This window comes from Amyelois transitella, chromosome 10 (genome assembly GCF_032362555.1).
Source record: "Amyelois transitella isolate CPQ chromosome 10, ilAmyTran1.1, whole genome shotgun sequence".
Taxonomy (NCBI): Eukaryota; Metazoa; Arthropoda; class Insecta; order Lepidoptera; family Pyralidae; genus Amyelois; species Amyelois transitella.
The window spans coordinates 7810509-7828706 of record NC_083513.1 but is presented as its reverse complement, the minus strand read 5'-3'; the positions used below and the strand labels follow the sequence as shown (position 1 = coordinate 7828706).

At 34.3% G+C, this 18198-nt stretch overlaps 2 protein-coding genes across 2 annotated transcripts in view; one reads left to right on the top strand and one right to left on the bottom strand.

Annotated features, from left to right (window-relative positions):
- LOC106136367 (suppressor of lurcher protein 1) overlaps positions 1 to 18198 on the bottom strand; it is a 208658-nt gene that overhangs the window by 69048 nt on the left and 121412 nt on the right. The window lies entirely within an intron of this gene.
- On the top strand, positions 13821 to 15279 carry LOC132902122 (uncharacterized). Its single transcript, XM_060945998.1, has 3 exons — positions 13821 to 13877; positions 14361 to 14543; positions 14702 to 15279. The coding sequence occupies exons 1-3, from the start codon at positions 13833 to 13835 to the stop codon at positions 14930 to 14932; spliced, it is 459 nt and encodes a 152-aa protein (XP_060801981.1). The 5' UTR covers positions 13821 to 13832; the 3' UTR covers positions 14933 to 15279.

Here is an 18198-nt window from a genome sequence, read left to right as displayed (position 1 = left end):
TACCCCTCTTCCTAAGGCTTATTCGAGTTGTCTTACCGTAAAGCAAATGTTCCAATATGTGGAGGGATTAGACTTGTCACTGGCTTATCCTGCGACCACGCCTCCAGGAATATTGGGAGTGATGTGGGACTGAACTTTATTTGGCGAACTTTTGGATTTATTTCACGTTCAAACGTGTGGGAACAGGATATCGTGATCAAAGCAAGAAATTCTTTTGAGGGTCTTTATATAGATATCGAACATGACATAATGCCTATAGGAATATATTTTTGGATTTTAGAGCTTACGAAATTTATATTTATTTATTCTTTATTGTAACAATTAAAATTTGTAAAGTACAATAGGCGGACTAAATGCTAATAGCATTAACTAACAGTCTACCATTGGGTTTAGCGGAGAATCTTTGTGTTTCTTTATTTTTTAAAACGCCGTATCCATACCTTTTTTTAGTACAACTGTTAGTAATGTTTTAATTATGTGCAATAATTTCAGTCATTCACTTTCAGACAAGTGATAAGCTATAATATTATTGAGCCTATCTTCAATATCTTAACGTAAATTGAAACATCCAGTTCATACTACTAAACTGTAGCTTATAAAAAAAAACAAGTACAGTAAGTTCAATGAACCTCAATTTGAACTGTGATTCAGTGGAACATTCCAATCGATTGCCGAGGTTTCCATCTGTCCTCGGTATTAGATCTCAAAGCCCCTCAGTGAGGGCTCTCATAATAGAGGGCGCTCGATCGCTCTTACATCATGTTAAATGCGGCTCGTCAGTCTTTAAGAGAATTGGACTTGTTAGTAGAGATAGTTGAAAATGAAGGTGTTCTAACTTTCTTTAACATATTTTTTTAATATTTTTAATAAGCAAATGCTTCGTCATAAGACTACAGATGTTCTTCAGCATCATATTTCGTTGAAAATGTATAGAATTTTCAGTACCGAGCTGCGTTAAAAATTAGAGTAACTTATTAATAACATAGTTCATCACAAAGTGCACATAAAATTATCTGCAATCTTATACAGGTTACTTTTGCACAAGAGCGGACCCCAGCGGGGCTAGCATCGCACGCGCTACGACGTTTTTATCGCGCGATATACCATCGCGATCCCGTTTTCATAGTAAAAAGCGCAACAAAGATAGTTTATCACGCGTGCCATGTTAGCTCCGCAGGCTGAATGAAAGATTTGATAGGCATTATAGAATATAAATTATGAACGATTTTGTCATCCCCGTAAGAGATTAAGACGTGACTATGTATATCATATGGCCAAAAAGTTTGATACTAGATAGTCGACAAAAGCATGGTTTTGTATTTCATCCTAAAATTCCCAGGAGAGAGCTTATACGGTGGATGATAAGAAAATAAGTAAAAGGAGATGATGACCTGGCTTTACAGCCGCATTTTCTTTGCTGCTTTGAGACTAAAATGCTAAATATTTTAGCTAGACACCGGTTTCTTTTTCAGAGAAGCTTTCTAATTTTTTAGATAGCAGTATTTAGGTGATGCACCTCATAATGTAGTGTGAAAGTAAAGAGAATAGCTAAAAGATCCTTTGTCCTTTTGAATTGCTTAAACTATCTAAATACAAACAAAAAAAAAAAGATAAACCTTACCATGAAGACGCATTTTATGTTAAGCAAAGTAAATTCCAGTATTTTAATTACCTATTTTTGTATTAGCTGCACGATAAGCCACGTTCGTACCTACGTAAACTACATAGGTTACACACGTTTGTATGTTTGGGTAGATTATATGTTTACCTTTTTATAGGTTTTCCAATAAGTTTCTCTCTCTTCCTCTCTCTTTAACCATCCATATAAACTTGCCTTCAAATCTTCTTGAGACTCTTGGCTTTGTAAGTTAAAGAAACGTCATGTACATTATATGTATTTAATCTGTATAGTAATTTTATTTTTACATTCATATTTCAAGAATCTTCTTTTCATATTCTGTTGCAAAGTAAATAAACAGCTCACGGCGAGAAGACATTGAGTTTTCAGAAATTTATCTCACTTGGAATAAAATAGTTTTTCAATAAAGCGTCGAGTTTTGAGCGGTTGCGGAGTTTTTCATTACTTTTTCAATATGGCTGTCGTTGACTGAGGAAAGTATATTCGAAATTAAATGCTTTCCATTGCGTTAGTTTGTTTTTAATTTTGCAGATAAAAAAGCTTTCGGGGAAACCTAAACTGAAAGTTTTCTTAGAATATCCAAAAAATTTAAATAATAATTTCCGTACATTTTTTCAGACAGTGGGATTTTTCATCACTTATCCGATGTTTAAGCAGATGTTTAACAAAAAAATGCTGCCTTTTAATTGGAACTTACTCAATAAGAAGTTGATACAAAATTTTTGTTTTGTAAAATGTCGAAGACAAGAAAAGGAAGAAGAGACCTAATATCAGCGCCAAGATTTGGTTTAAGTCACCAAGTAGCTACTAGAAACCATTTTCGGCCTTTACTTGAACTAAATTGAATGACACAATTACTCGTACAATCGCCAATAATTGAATTATAGTCGCACGACCCGACACAGGTGTGTTTGTGTTTAATTTACCGCTCCAATGCTCTCCTGGAAATGCAGCAGCTTCCAATAACAGAATTATATCTAAACTTATTACTAAAAGAAAGATCTCTAACCTAAAATCCTAAGATGACGGAAAACGTCGTCAAGAAACCTGCATATTTAGCAGCTGGATGTGAAGCAATGATTAAATATGGGTTAGGTTCCCGAGCAAAGCGCGGAGGTTTGCAAGAGTCGCTTCGTGTAAAAACAATTTTTGAATCGCAGTAACAGGCAGACCCTTTGCTCGTTGCTAGAGAGATGAGGACGCCATTCGGAATAACACAAGTAGTATCTATGAAGTGGTCTAGGAAAAAAAATTCTCAACAAAACTTCGACTGACAATGTTCCCAAGCAATGACGGCCTCTTTGGCGCAGCGGTAGTGCGCTTGTCTGTGAGACCGGAGGTCCCCGGTTCGAATCTCGGCCTGGGCATGATGAGAAACGAACTTCCTCTGATTGGCCTGGGTCTTGGATGTTTATCTAAATAAGTATTTATTATAAAATATACGAGTAGTATCGTTTAGTAAGTATCTCGTAACACAAGTTTCTAACTTACTTCGAGGCTAACTCAATCTGTGTAATTTGTCCCGAACATATTTATTTATATTTATTTATTATTTATTAAAATAAATCAAAATAACTGGCACTAAAAGTTGATCGTAAGTAACATAGCTGTTGTTTCGTGGCACAGGTGTGTTTGCGTTTCATTAACCGCCCCGCTTCGGGGCTCACGCTTCCACTATTGAATGCTGGCTTTAGATATTCGATTTATTTCCAATTCCTGAACGTGCTTTGTTTTAAACTACACTTTTCGCAGCTTCTTTATCTGTTTCTGTATCGGTTGTTGTGTTTCAATCGTCGTAATTTATAAGATTTACTCAAATGTCAAAATTACTCTTTCAACTAACTTGAGTCTCCAAATCTGATCAGTCATTACTAAAGTGCTAGTCAGCAGGGTCATGATCAATGTCAACCCTATGATTTTTCTACAGAGGTGAGTTTGCAATTGTAATTAACACCCAAGAGGGATCTCTTCTATAAAGGCTTAATATTCTTGACAAAACTTCGACTGAGAGTTTCCACGAGCAAGAATGAAATTAAGTTGATCGTAAATAACAAAGCTGTTGTTTCACAGCACAGATATGTGTGCCTTTAATTAACCGCTCCGCTTCGGGACTCACGCTTCCACTATTGAACGACGGCTTTAGATATTAGATTTATTTCCAATTTTTTAACGTGCTTTCTTTATACTTGTCGCAGCTTCTTAATCTCTTACAGAATCGATTGCTTTGTTCCTATTTTTGTTTTTTTTTTTAATATGAAGTTATCATAGTTCAGGATTAGCCTATTCCGGAGTCGTGATGGTAACCTCGAGATTTATTTCAGTGAGGTGAAGACGTAACCGGGACTAACATCAAGAGGATGATCATGACATGACTGTTCTATTTCATGATACTTTCGCCAGCCAGTTTATTTTATTATCCATACATATAATAAAACTGTAACTCAACTTTGTCTGTACATTGAAGATATTTAAGAAAAAAATTTATAAGGGGTCTTTTTAGGGTCAATAGAAGCCAAAACAATTTTTTTTAGAATTTTTGTCTGTCTGTCTGTCCGTCTGTCTGTCTGTATGTTTGTACGCGCATCACGCAAAATCTACCGAACGGATCTGAACGAAATTCGGCACAGATATAGTTAGTAACCTGGATTAGAATATAGGCTACTTTTTATCCTGAAATTCTATCCCAAGGGGATGAAATAGGGGGTGCAAGTTTGTATGGAACTTCGTCATTTTTGATTTGAATCGATATAAAAAGCTATAAATAATTATACATACATACATATGGTCACGTCTATATCCCTTGCGGGGTAGACAGAGCCAACAGTCTTAAAAAGGCTGAATGGCCACGTTCAGCTTTTTGGCTTAATGATAGAATTGAGATTCAAATAGTGACAGGTTGCTAACCCAACGCCTAAAAAAGAATCCCAAGTTTGTAAGCCTATCCCTTAGTCGCCTTTTACGACATCCATGGAAAAGAGCTGGAGTGGTCCTATTCTTTTTTGTGTTGGTGCCGGGAACCACACGGCACTATAAATAATTAATTCTTATATTTATTATAATGATTAAAAAAATAGCATTTTATTGATTTAATTCATTATGCTTTGTTTATTGATTTAGTTCCCGTGGTTTAGGTATTTATTTTTTGACCACCCGATACGAGATGGCGCCTCATGAGAATTTAAGAAATAACACGATTGTAGCCGCCGGCAAAATTTTTAATTAATTAAGTTTTAATTAAGTAATTTTAGTTTCGCCAGTACTTACTGTTTCACCACATCTTTAAGAAGATTTTTTTTTATGTGTGAGAAGATTTTTTTATGTAGGTAGTTTGACGCACCCCGCATCGGCGACGGTTGCCATGTTCCTCAAGATTAGCAGGAATAACACACATATAGCAACGTCAGTACTTACCGTTTCACCATTGATTTAGTTCCCGTGGTTTAGATATTTATTTTTTGACCACCCGATACGAGATGGCGCCACATGAGAATTTAAGAAATAACGCGATTGTAGACGCTGGCAAATTTTTTAATTAATTAAACATTCGTTTTTCATTGATTTAGTTTCCATGGTTAAGACATTTACTTATTTGGAGAAAATAACAGGGAATCGCATTATGGGTGGTACCACTGTATTATTTTGTGGTGATTTCCGCCAGACTCTACCCGTAATAAGCCGAGGTACTAGAGCTGATGAAGTAAGCGCATGTCTCAAACGATCCATACTCGGGCCTCAGGTTAGGAAATTAAGTCTAACACGTAAATATGAGAGCTCAGTTGGGTGGTAATCCTCGAGAGCAAGAATTCTCAGATGTGTTATTAAAAATCGGTAATGGTACGTTGCCTGAATCGAACGGGTTGGTGACTCTGCCAGATAACTTCTGTCAAGTAGTCACTTCGGTGGAGGAACTTATCCATTTCGTTTATGGAGACCTATCTCAAATAATTCATCACGAGGATTCTTGGATATGCGAGCGAGCAATCCTAACACCCAAAAATGAGCAACCAGCTGCTAATAATTTAAGTATTTTGAAAATAAAATTATATACCAATCCATAAAAACAGTTTTAGATAGTACCGATGCTACAACTTATCCGGTAGAGTTCCTTAATTCACTTTCGGCATCTGGACTGCCCGCGCATACAATTGCACTAAAAGTAGGCATTCCAACTTAACGCCGCCGAAACGTTGTAATGGGACTCGCCTTAAAGTGGTGTCGCTTCATAACAATATTATAGAAGCTAAAATTCTTACTGGTTGTGCAGCTGGTGACATTGTTTTTATACCGCGCATTCCCCTCATTCCCAACAACTTTCCATTTCAATTTAAGCGTGTACAGTTTCCAGTGGCTATATGTTTTGCAATGACAATTAACAAATCGCAAAGTCTTGGAGCAGCCGGAGTCGACCTCAGGACGAATTGCTTCTCACACGGACAGCTCTACGTGGCTTGCTCGCGGGTCACCAGCTGTGACAGTTTATTTGTGATGTCTCCAATGGGCAAGACAGCAAATGTTGTATACAAAGAGATACTTTAACTTTCCATTATTATACTTACCTTTTTTTGTCTTTAGAATTTATTCGTTTTTTAACAGCTGCGCCCCCGGGACTGCTTTTGTAGGAAAAATAAATTATGTTCTATTCCAGGCATTATTCTTCCCGTGTACGTAAGTTTCATCAAAATCTATCCAGTTGAATTTGCATGATTGAATAGCATCCTCAAACACGCACTCACGTAGGCACATCTATTTTTTTGCATAATATTAGTTTATGTCAATGCAAGGCTCTTAATCTAAGCAATCTTTTTATGGAAGTGAAATTAACGCAGGCGAAGCCGCGGGCAAAAGCTATGATTAATGTTTTGATATCTCTTTAAAAGACTGATACATGACACACATGACAAAAGACTGTATCATGGTGGGGAGACTTGGTTATGTCTCACAAAATTAGGTGTAGGCGGGGCCCATTTCTAGCCATGCTTTTATAATTTGTCTTTGTTAACATAATTAATGTTGAAATTTTTTTATGTATTTTTAAATACATAAAAAAATTTCATTTATGAAAGTTACAGACTTTTGTTTTTATTAAATAAACTCGATTGACAAAATTTCAAAAATGATTTTGAGTCTTCGACTCAGATCAGTCATTTATAAAGTGCTTTAAGACAAAGTATTTAACATAATAATCTCCAAGACTGGTTTGAACGGAAGTTTAATTTTGGTAATCTATTGCCAAGTTTGTTTTACTTAGAGAAGCGAAATTAACGTAAACATCAACAAACAACAACCAATTAAGCATAAAGTTAACTCAATTATGAAAGCATCAGATATGACATCTTTAGTTGAGAAGATTTTGAAAGCCATGCTAGAGCAATGAATGCAAAAAGATCTTCCAGTAGTGATTTATGAGATACTACTTCTTAGTACATAGCCACTTGCGGGGTAGACAGAGCCAACATTCTTGAAAAGACTGATAGTGACAGGTTGCTAGCGCATTACCTAAAAAAAGAATCTAATGTTTACAAGCCTAGTCGCCTTTTACGTCATCCATAGGAAAGAGAAGGAGTGGTCCTATTCTGTTTTTATTGGTGCCGGTGTAGGTACTACATAGTAGGACTTTTTCTTAAAGAAGGTTACATAGTAAATTGTAGACATCATTCTTTAGAAACATAACATACAGATTAATGTCATATCAGAAGTTCTCATTACAATACCAAATATTACGGGCAAAAAGTTGGGATTGGGATTGCGATATGAAAAGAAAAAGTGCCGAGCGGTAATTTTAACATAAATACGTACCGTAAAAATAAATAAATACATATATCCTTGATAACAAACTCCCAAACCAAAGCATAAAAGTGATATTTAAAACAATTTAAAACCATAACAAAAAACATGACTATGATAAAATATATCCAATCCAGTTCTCGAGAAGGTAACACGAGATTCAATGAACGTAGAAGAAAAATCAAGAGTATAAAAAGACAACAGGAATTTGATAACATCGTTTAAGTATTCCCAAACACCTGCACATGACTGCTGGGTAATTGGATATCTCATTGGTATTTGTTTTAGAATCGTTGAATGTGTTTTAAAAGCTTGTATCTTTAATTAATTTCGCTGTTTCTCGTTAACTGTAAAGTGCTATTGGCGTTTTAACGTTTATTTCACAGTATCTAGTCTAATAATGATAAAATTGAAGCAATTTTAATTATCTGCACGTTGCTTTCGAGATGTTTGCTCGAATTTTAGCGGAAATATTGGATAAGGGATTTTGTTTTTATTCAATTATATAATTTTGGTTGACTAATTTATAAAATCCCAAGATTATATTATAAGCCCTATCCCTTAGTAGCTTTTTACGACATCCATGAGATAGAGTGGTTCTATTCTTTTCCTATTGGTGCCGGGAACCACACGGCAGTATCGTACACCTGTAGCATTATATTGATAGTGTAACATTCCGTCATCAAACAGCTCAGCAATTTCCTCCGAATGTCTCAGAACGTCGAAGCAGCAACAGGGAACTTGGGAATAATGAGAATAGTTTCGAGGTGCTCCTCGAATACAGCCGCTCAAGGAATGAACTTGAGGTTTGGCTTGTATAAGGCTTGTAATAGGTAAACAATTATTATCTTCCTTCTGTTCATGCACTTTAAAATATTATGTTACGAGAAAAATGTACTTTAAAACAAATTAAAATAAAACTCCACTCTTCCTGAACTAACTTAAAACTGTATATTTTCGTTAAAAGAATTACATTATACATTAAATACAAACGGGTCTTATATGTTAAAAATTTGCACTTCAATTTGTCTGTTGATCGTCACTTTTTTATTTATGTTCTATCAGAAAAACTCTTTTTTTATTTGTGGCCAGTTGCAAACATAAAGAGGTTGCTTATTTCCAAACAGTTCAATATATTATTTTAGATAATGTAATACTAAAAACTGGAGTACGCCAACCCGCGGAGCCACGGGAATCGTAGAATTTCATTAGTTCCCTTGCTACGGGAACGGTCTCTTAGTTCACCCTTAGGCCAAGTAACAAAAACGAGATACATGCTTTCTTTTAAATCTCCATACCCAAAGGTTTGAGCTAATTAATAAGCCTGTGTGCCGTATGGTTCCTGGCACTAAGGGACAGGAGGACACGGTAAGCCGACTAAGGGAATAAACCCACATCCAACGAGTGCAAGTTTTCATGCTGGTGTGGTAGTGTAAGATTTTGTGCCAACTGCTTCTTATGGAAAAGGCTATGGCGCTTAGGATTATTTGGTCGACGGTCTTGCAAACCGTCACTATTCGAATCTCAACTTCATAATTAGGCCATAAAGCTGACCGTGGCCTTCCACTTTTTTCGTGAGTGTTGGCTCTGTCTAACTGTCAAGGAACAAAGACGAGATCACATGTATGTATGTTTGTAAAAAACAGTCTAGGTCTTTCATGTAATATTTTACATGACAGACCAGATACATGATATAATAATATTGGTTTATACAAACTATACTGAAATGTATATCTTGCCTACAAATTGAGTAGCAACAGAAATGCCTGAGCTAACTTCAGCGTATAACTTCAAATTGGCTTTGAGTCAATAGTCGTAATAATATGTTCTCTTTGGTACAGTCGATATGAAAATACAATGTAATTTTGTGTAGAAAATATTTTTTATTTATATTTTTCTTACTTACTCGACTTAAAAACATGTCCCATCCATGGATGGGGGAATTGAACAAAGCAATAACAATAAATAGTTCTAAGGAATGGTAAATAAATTTTAAAATCAATTTCAAATAGAGACAACATTTTTCTGTTTAAAGCAAAAGTTTTTTGATAGTGTTACTTTAAGCGTATTTAACTGTAATTATAAACAAAAGCACATTTTTTTTCAGAATTTAACAAATATTTCATACTGATCATATTGATTTAAAAACGGCATTTGAGAAAAAACAATGATTGTTTTAAATAAATTAAAAATAAAATAAAATTACAAGAATCCATTAAAAACTTACCATAAATAGTATTCATACAATATCTTTCTGTTTTTGGCTGTACAAATATTACCTATATAAAATTTCTTATTTGAAACGCTATCAAATAACGATCTTTCCAATTATCAATGAAGTCTGTCTTTTGGAAAATTAATAGAAAATGATATAAGAAAATATTAAATCAGTTATTATATTATTGTACGTTATTTCTAGTTTGAATTATATATTATAATTATTTTATTGAATTTCAGTTTTCGCTATCACTATTTAATTATTTTCGCTTATCATTATGAAACCTTTTGCATTAAGACTTTCTAGCTAGGACTAGCACGAAAAAGATTACTTTACATAAACAACAAAAAGTGACCAAACTGTTCCAAGTTAAAGAATATAATATAAACAGTTAATTAATAAATCAATTCTATCTTAAAGCCAAATAGCTGAATGTGAACTATCAGTCTTTTCAAGACTTTTGGCTTTGTCTACACCGCAAGGGATATAGACGTGATTATATGTATGTAATAAATAAAGTTGAAGAATTCAACTTTAAATAAGTCCCTGTGGAGTCGCGTCGTGCCGCTTCGGTGTCCCTGGCGTCCCTCTTCACAGTCCGGGAGCCCCATAACATTTGAACTTCTACAGCGTTCACCAAATGAACTAGCCCGCTATCTTCTATTGGCAACTCGCTTGATCTCATGTCCATAGCTAAACCCTAGACCTCTTACTTGAAAGACAATCTTTTATTGATTTGATTGTCTTTATTCTTTAAATTTTTAAGTTATCTTCCTTACCTGCGACGTTTTACTAAAACACCACATCCTCTTTAAAATCGAGACTCAAAAAAAGGCAACTTCATAGTTTCTACAAACTTGCATTTTCGATACTTTCTTTAAAGTATTCCAGAGCAAGATTTCGAACGTGACTTTGTGAGTACGATAGATTGCCTTTATCGCCCTACATGAATATTCAATTTCCTTAAAAGAAAACTTGGGAATTTTACGTCGTCTACACTGCACCTAACATAGTTTGCATAACATTGTTCAAAAGTATGGTTTGAGAGCGATTATGTAGGTACCGTGTTCTTTGCATAACTACTTTCGGTAACATTTTCAAAGTGGATTTTAAAACTTAGTATTTTGTATTTTCAAGCATTGTTAATCTTAAACGGAAGACAACTTGAAATAGAATAGGTTACAATTTTTCCATTTTTAGTTATTTGTACATTTATACAAATATCTCTGAGCTAAAATAAATCCTAATCCTCACCGAGACCGATCGATTTCTAAACTAAAATCCCTTCGTGGGATAAGTCCGCCATTGCAAGTGATTTCTTTTATAACTGTGTATTATTTCTTGTAACTGTGTAAATTTTTGTGCAATACAGATATTACAAACAAACAAACAAAAACAATAACTTCCCATACTCATACTTTAAAATCGAAATAAGTAAATAAATTATATTTAAAAGTAAATAAAGTTACTATAATTTCTCCTGATTTTATAAAATTTGGGATAAAACAACAACAATCGCTGATAACTAATAAGCTTAAAGGCCCAATTAGGAGGCGTGATCTCGTTCCAAATGATGTAATTAGTCTCTTTGTGTTGGGTTTCAAAATAAATAAATGGCTGCCGCGTAATTACATTTTACATGTTCATATAGGTGAGTATATATAGTAGTTATATAGTTATATAATAGAATCATTATTACTTGTTTGTTTTTTATATAGTTCTATGATTGATTAGACATTTTTAATCAATCGTGTCGTCAGCAAATTTGGATTCTGTAAAAGAACTTAAACAGGTTAAAGCACAAGAAATAACAAAGACATAAAACTACGCGTTAAGGAGATTATTGTCTATTATTTCAAGATATTCACCAGTTTAATTTCAAACCTTCATCACATAAATTTCTTTTTAGTGATGAAGGTTTGAAATGAAGAAAGAGTTGGTTCAATTTATTTTCCAACGACAAACCCGGATATAAGTTCAGGACACCCTGTGAACGTTTTGAAAGTGATCTGTATGCGAACACAGCAGCGGAGGGCAATGGGCGTGAAACTGAAAAGGGACAAGAAACGCACCCTATCCGAATGTCAGCCATCAGCCCTCAACTGAACCTAATATACCATTTTGGTGAAAAACAAAAGCGATATCAAAGGACGGAAATATTGAAAGGCTAAAATTGGCAAGATAACGCGTTTGTAATACTAGTGGTTTTGTTCGAATTTGCTTGAGTAAGACATCAATCATACCTAAACTATTTATATCAGAAGGGCAAATACCAATCTTGTAGGTAGTATTAAGTACAATGTCATAGGTAATGTTTACTAGTTTAAGTGGTAGTTAAGTCAAAAGACTATCTAAAAATTTTCAAGGCAATATAATATTAATTGGGAAGTTGTTCTTGGAAGCTAGATTCGTCTTATTATTAAGCAACGGATTATAAGATACTGTAAAGCCAGCATTCTAAATATCAAAAAGGACACTGACTCCAAAGCTCCTGGATCTAAAGATTTAAAATTTGACATGTAACTTCTTTATGTGGTCTAGGTTAGCACTAGGAGAAGATGTCCTGAAATTCTTAATGGGATGAAATTAACGGTATATTTTGCCCGCGTAGGGCGAATATTATTAATTCTATAAGTAAATAACACATTTTTATAAATTAATATTTGTCATGCTACGAGCCCTTATTTTTTTCTGTGGTCAGAATACAGTCATGTCCTATACATCATCAGAAGGTCTGACTCTAACTGATAGCCACTAGGAGCCATCATCGGGACCTAAATAAATAAAACAGCGAGACATTACAGCAGTTAATTTTGCATAAAACGTGGGCTATCACGGTGTTACTAAGGTTAGGTATTTATTTAGTATTTTTTAACATGTAAGTAGTATAATTTAATGGTGTCAACATTAATTCGTCACGTATATTTTTTAAGCGAGAAAAAAGGTAAGGGTGAATTACAATTTGGTAGAGATATATATGTGTGCATCTGGTTTTTACATAATTATTATACTTTATTAAAGATTCTCAATTCCATTATAAAGTCATTAATCGTCAACAGATCGCGGCCTCTCTGTCTTTTTGCGACTGTTCGTTTTGCCTACCCCGTAAGAGATAATGACATGATATATGGTATTATATTGTATGTTGTTCTACGTAAAGATTTGGTTATCTTTTACAGTGAGAAATATATAAAAATGAAAGCTTCAGTAATCCATGATTCCACTCATATCGGTCAAAACCGCTAGAAACATCTAGTTTATTACATACGCAATTATGTTAGGTCGCATAACCGCTGCAAGGGACAGCTTATCTCTTGCTATACGTGCCTGTGACGAGTTAATTACACTTATCCGTGTATCCATCAAGTTTCCGAGAACGGTTTGTACTATAAACAGCCAGATTACATGTACGGTTTACTTGTGTTCAGGTACAGAGATTACTAATAAAGTTTAAAGGTCACAGGGCCCTTCAGAATCATGATCAGATTTTATCTATTGAGTTTTAAACAAAGCGACAAATTTATCTTAATTGAAGAGGTAAGTTCTGCATAAGCAAAACCAACAAACCATTTGTTTGAAGAATGTGGTCATGTAAGAAAGTGGTCATGTAACGCATTGCCTGTGAACTACAAGGGTTGAACTCAGAGGGTTGTTTCATGAACGTTGATAACATATTGAACTCTTACTCAGCGGTTTACCTCAGACTCAGACAGAATGAGAGGGGAAGGCCTTCGTGAATAAGGAGAGAGGCAGGTCTACATAAAAAGTAATCTATCTCAGCTGCGATTTACCTAGATCTCTTACGGGGCAAACAGAGTTAAAAGTCAAAGACAACCTCCTGGCGAATGGCTATAATGCCTAAACAAGGAATTTCAATGAATCGTAACTAAAATTCATTAGCATCAAATTAAGCTAGCTTAGTATAAGTGAGTTGTTGGTATTTTTAATGGTAATATCCATTTCAAAATTAAGTAGGTACTGACTTCATACTTTGGGGTTAACTCTATGTGTGTAATTTTCTTTTAAATATTTATTTGCCTGTTTCTTTGTTGTCAAGTATTTATCTCTTCAAGGAAATATTCATACTTTTATCATACCTGAACGTGACTTCAGGCGCCCATTATGTTGTATTCATAAACAAATGCAGATGCTAATGAAATTCAATTCGATTCGTGTTCAATTAGCATCAAGATGTCTGTTTGGATGTTAGTGGTTTTGGTGGCTGTATTGCAATGTGTAAGTGCAGTCTTCTTATTTGTATAACTATTTTCGTATCTAATCCCATCATTGAGCCATCCAGCGTTCATCTTTGAGTCTTGTGACTTTTTTGTTCAGTCTACTCCGCCTTTTTGTACTCGAAGCTATCATAAAATTATCTTAATTGTCTCTAGAAAGCTTCTCCAAAGCTTTTCTTTTCTTCCAAACACGCTGGTGCCCTGCTGGACTAGTTCCATTTGAAACCTTCTAAGACGCCAGCTTCTAATTCTCGCAATATTTCCAAGGTTACTTATATACAATGGAAAATTGTGTTTAATTGCTATTAAAAACTAAAGATTATTTATGTATCAAGTGTATGGACAAGTGGTTCACCTAATTAAGGATGGTCACAGGCATACATCAGGCATCCAGAGTGCTGAAGATGCAACCGAGACTAAAGCAGGAGGAAGGAGAGGAAGAAGTTTGATAAGTTAATGAAAATAAAATGTGACGTCTTTTCAGTCAGAAGCTAACAGGGATGGTGACAAAAAACCAACAATTGGTGAACAAATGGACATCATTATAAAGGATGTAAGTGGATACTTGTATTGGCTCTTTGGCTTTGATGATGACGACTCAGTAGAAGACCAGATTGAAGCTTCAGAACTACTGACAGAAGAATTCATCAAAGATGTAAACGAAATGGTGAGATTTTTTTGATATAAACTATTTTGTAAGTTAACTAACTAATATAATAACTTTTTCATTTCAATGGAAATTCAAGGAATTTTCTTTAAAAGTGGCTTCAACATTTAAGTACTTATGTATTTACTTATTTATATTAAATTGTTAACATTTTGTAGGTAGAGCTGATGCATTCAGAAGCTGAAAAACATATAAAACACGTAAAAGATATTAAAAATAAAGAAAGTGATAACAACAGCAAAACATCTGCCGAAATTATAAACAGCAAAGAAAATGAAACTAAAGATAAACAGCAAGCAGAATCTGAAGAGACGTCGGAAGGGACGTCTGAAGAAAATCAAAATACGAGCAAAGATGATGGCCTTAAAGTTCTTGCTATGGCCGCTTAAGTTACAATAATGGAAATGTTTGAGCAAATCAAAATTGTTTATTTAGAAATATAAGTAAAATAAGTAATGAATATTGAAGTGAATGCTAAATTGATGGTTGATATTTCAGAAGTACAATTAAGTTTTAGATAAAAAATGAAAATAAAAAGATATTCTTCTGCCTTATCAACCGCTGCTTGTCCTAATTTTTTAGTTAAACATCTTGCCGTTGTGTGTAAAATAGCGTAATACCTACCTGTGATTTCACTTTGCACGAAGTATTTTCAACCATCACTCTTTGTATTTTGATACAACGATATTTAGGTAGTGCACATAATTTTATTAATTTTACTGTTTTTTTTCTTATATCCGTGTCACACAAAAGCTATATATCGGATGTAACATTAAAAGTTTACAAATAGTTAATATAACTAAATATGAAGCCAAAATCGTTAACAACCACAGATTAATGTACATACATTCTGTTAATCCATCAGCAGCGTAAGCATCACAGTGTAAAATTATAATAATGTCAATAAATAAATAAAACAGTGAGTTTTATTTTTATTTTTACACATAAATATACTATAGTGTGCTTAAATTATTCAACTTGTATATAATGGAAAATCTTGTTAATTACCTGATTAATGATCTCGTGGAATTTTCAATAAATACTCTTATAACATAGTTGTCAAACAACTTCTTACGCTGAGTTGTTTTGGCTGTACCTTGTCATCAGTTACCTCATATTAAAAGTAAGGTATTTTTTAAATGAAAATTTAAATACAGTTCAATTCCGTCTATGTTAATGAAGCTTAAACCATAAACAGTGCGAAGTAAATAAATAATACGTGGCAAGTGAGTTCTTGATAAGGGCTGGCGACCATTCAGCCATATCTCGACATCTTTATTCAAGCGCGCTACATTGCCAAATAAATCTTTTTGATAACGTTTATCGGTGGTCATCGACACGAGAATAAATAACTCCGTTTATATTATTCACAATAATACACCTGAAGATAACAAAAGGTGAATTTTGTGTGCTGAATAAAACAGGGATACTTTATTTGCAAGACTAGCTGCGCCCAAAGGCTTCGCTCCGTTGGGAATTTCGGGATAAAAAAGCACCCTGCGTGTATATACATACCCAGGATATATTCTACCTGTAACTGTGCACTTAAAATTCATCGAAATTCGCCTTGTAGATTTTGTGTGAAAAAGTAACAAACAAACGTGTCTTCACATACTTTACACTAGAATTAGCCGTTGCCCGCGACTTCATCCGCCGTAGAACTAATCTGACAAAAAGCTGACCCTCTGTTTTGCCCCCTTAAAGAGGTGGGGGGATAATTCTTGGACAGCGGTTTTTTAGTTGGATCAAGCGAAGCCGTATTCAAATCGGAGCAATAATTTAATAGACAGAAACACAGTCAATCACATTTTTGCCGATTTTTTGGCAATATCTTTCAAGTACAGATATCGGTCAGTTATAATTTAATTATATGTTTGGATTAGACCAAGTCCTCCTTACATTCACTATCAATACTCCATGTTTGTATACCTTAGTACTACTATTTAAGACAGAGAGTCTATAAATACCGGTAAACAGTTACTTCGATAGAACACCGAGATATAAAGAGAAAGATTACAAATAAACAAATAGCTCTTAATTGGTTACAACTGATAAGTGAGCAAAACAATTTACTTGATCTACTAAGTTTATTTCTTCTATTTTCCTACTTCCAATAATACAGTATAAATCAAAAGTCATTTAATGTTGTCGATTTGCAAATAATTTCCGACTCTTTGACTAACGGAATAAAACTTATTATCAGTTTAGATTTAGAGTATTAATTCAATGAACACCATTACAAAAAATATATTAAATAAATTAAGTTACTATCTAAGGTTCCATTGGGACAAAAGGTAGATAGCATCAAAGGATAGGTCTTATTATTTGATACCGACCTATATGCATGAGTCGAAGCTAATACAATTTTGCTTTCGTCGTAGTTGATGTCACATTTACCAGTACTATACTTACTACTTCTATAGTCCTAAATTATTATAAACTAGCTGTTTATATCTCAATACGTAAAAGCTGACCCCCTGTATTGCCCCCTAAGAGAGTTTTTTTTTGGCTATGTCTTTCAAGTTCAGACGTCGGTCAGTTACAATTTTATTATATGTATATATATGGATTCTATGAGATAAACACTTATTTAGGTGTCCCAGTATAACCCGGGCTTGACCGTACTTCACAATATTAACGACGCAGCGTGTAAAAGGCACGTATGGCTATCTGTAGTGGAAATGAGCAGTGACCGTCCGCCATTAGGCTATTTCCCGTTAAACCCACCTCAGCCCGATATTAGAAGACTATTACTTCAACTATAAAATTCAGGCTTTAAATGAAAGGGGATTTTCTATTAAACCCGTGTCAGAGTGTAGTAATAAACTAAGAACATTATGGATTAAGTATAAAATTTTGCGCCACGTGGTTCCCGGAACTTAAGATGAACAGATCACCTGTTTTTGTTGTGAATATACCAAAGAGTTTCTAAGGAAGATTCACTTCCTGAAACTGCATCTAAATCGGTTTTGTTAAACGCGAGATAATCGAGAACAACAGTTCATACATACAAACTGACAACCACCTATTTTTGAAGGTTGTTAAAAACAAGTAAATTTTGATTGCTGTCTTAAGATCTCGGCGTCCAAGTACTATCATTGGCTCTTATTAGTTTATGAAACGGATCCTAATCTAATACATTCAATATTCGCATATAGAATTAGCATAACTGATGTGCTATTTACGTAAAACTAACAACACTAAAGTGCAAACCATTCTGCTGAGCAAATTATGACCAACTCATCGAAACGAACTTCGATCGTCAACATCCGATGGAACAAGGACGTAGATATTTAACTAGACTAGTAGAAGATTGCGTATTTGCCTGTTTAATTCAAAGTTTTATCACTACTGAGATGTGGTCAACTGTCTGTTAATTCATTTCTTTTTTTGGTTTTCAAAGGTGGTTTATAGGTAGGATCTGTGACAAAATCCATTCTTCCATTGTAGCCTTCACATTCCTTCTCAGGCTATAAAGTATTATTTTGCATCCAACTCTTGATCTACCTTGCCGTCTTCAACTTCTACCTTTTGATCGTGAGTTAAAAATTTCTGACTTTGGTGTGAGAACTAAAAACTAAACGAGGAAAAGAGAAAGTTCATCTTTTGCTGCTGACATTAATTTATATTATGAGTCAAAAGATGAAATTACTTT

Excerpts from the sequence above, each read along its gene's own strand:
- LOC132902122 (XM_060945998.1), top strand. The coding sequence starts at position 13,833 with ATGTCTGTTTGGATGTTAGTGGTTTTGGTGGCTGTATTGCAATGT. Across the intron at positions 13,878-14,360 it reads TGGTGGCTGTATTGCAATGT|TCAGAAGCTAACAGGGATGG; the intron begins GTAAGTGCAGTC and ends ACGTCTTTTCAG. Across the intron at positions 14,544-14,701 it reads TCAAAGATGTAAACGAAATG|GTAGAGCTGATGCATTCAGA; the intron begins GTGAGATTTTTT and ends AACATTTTGTAG.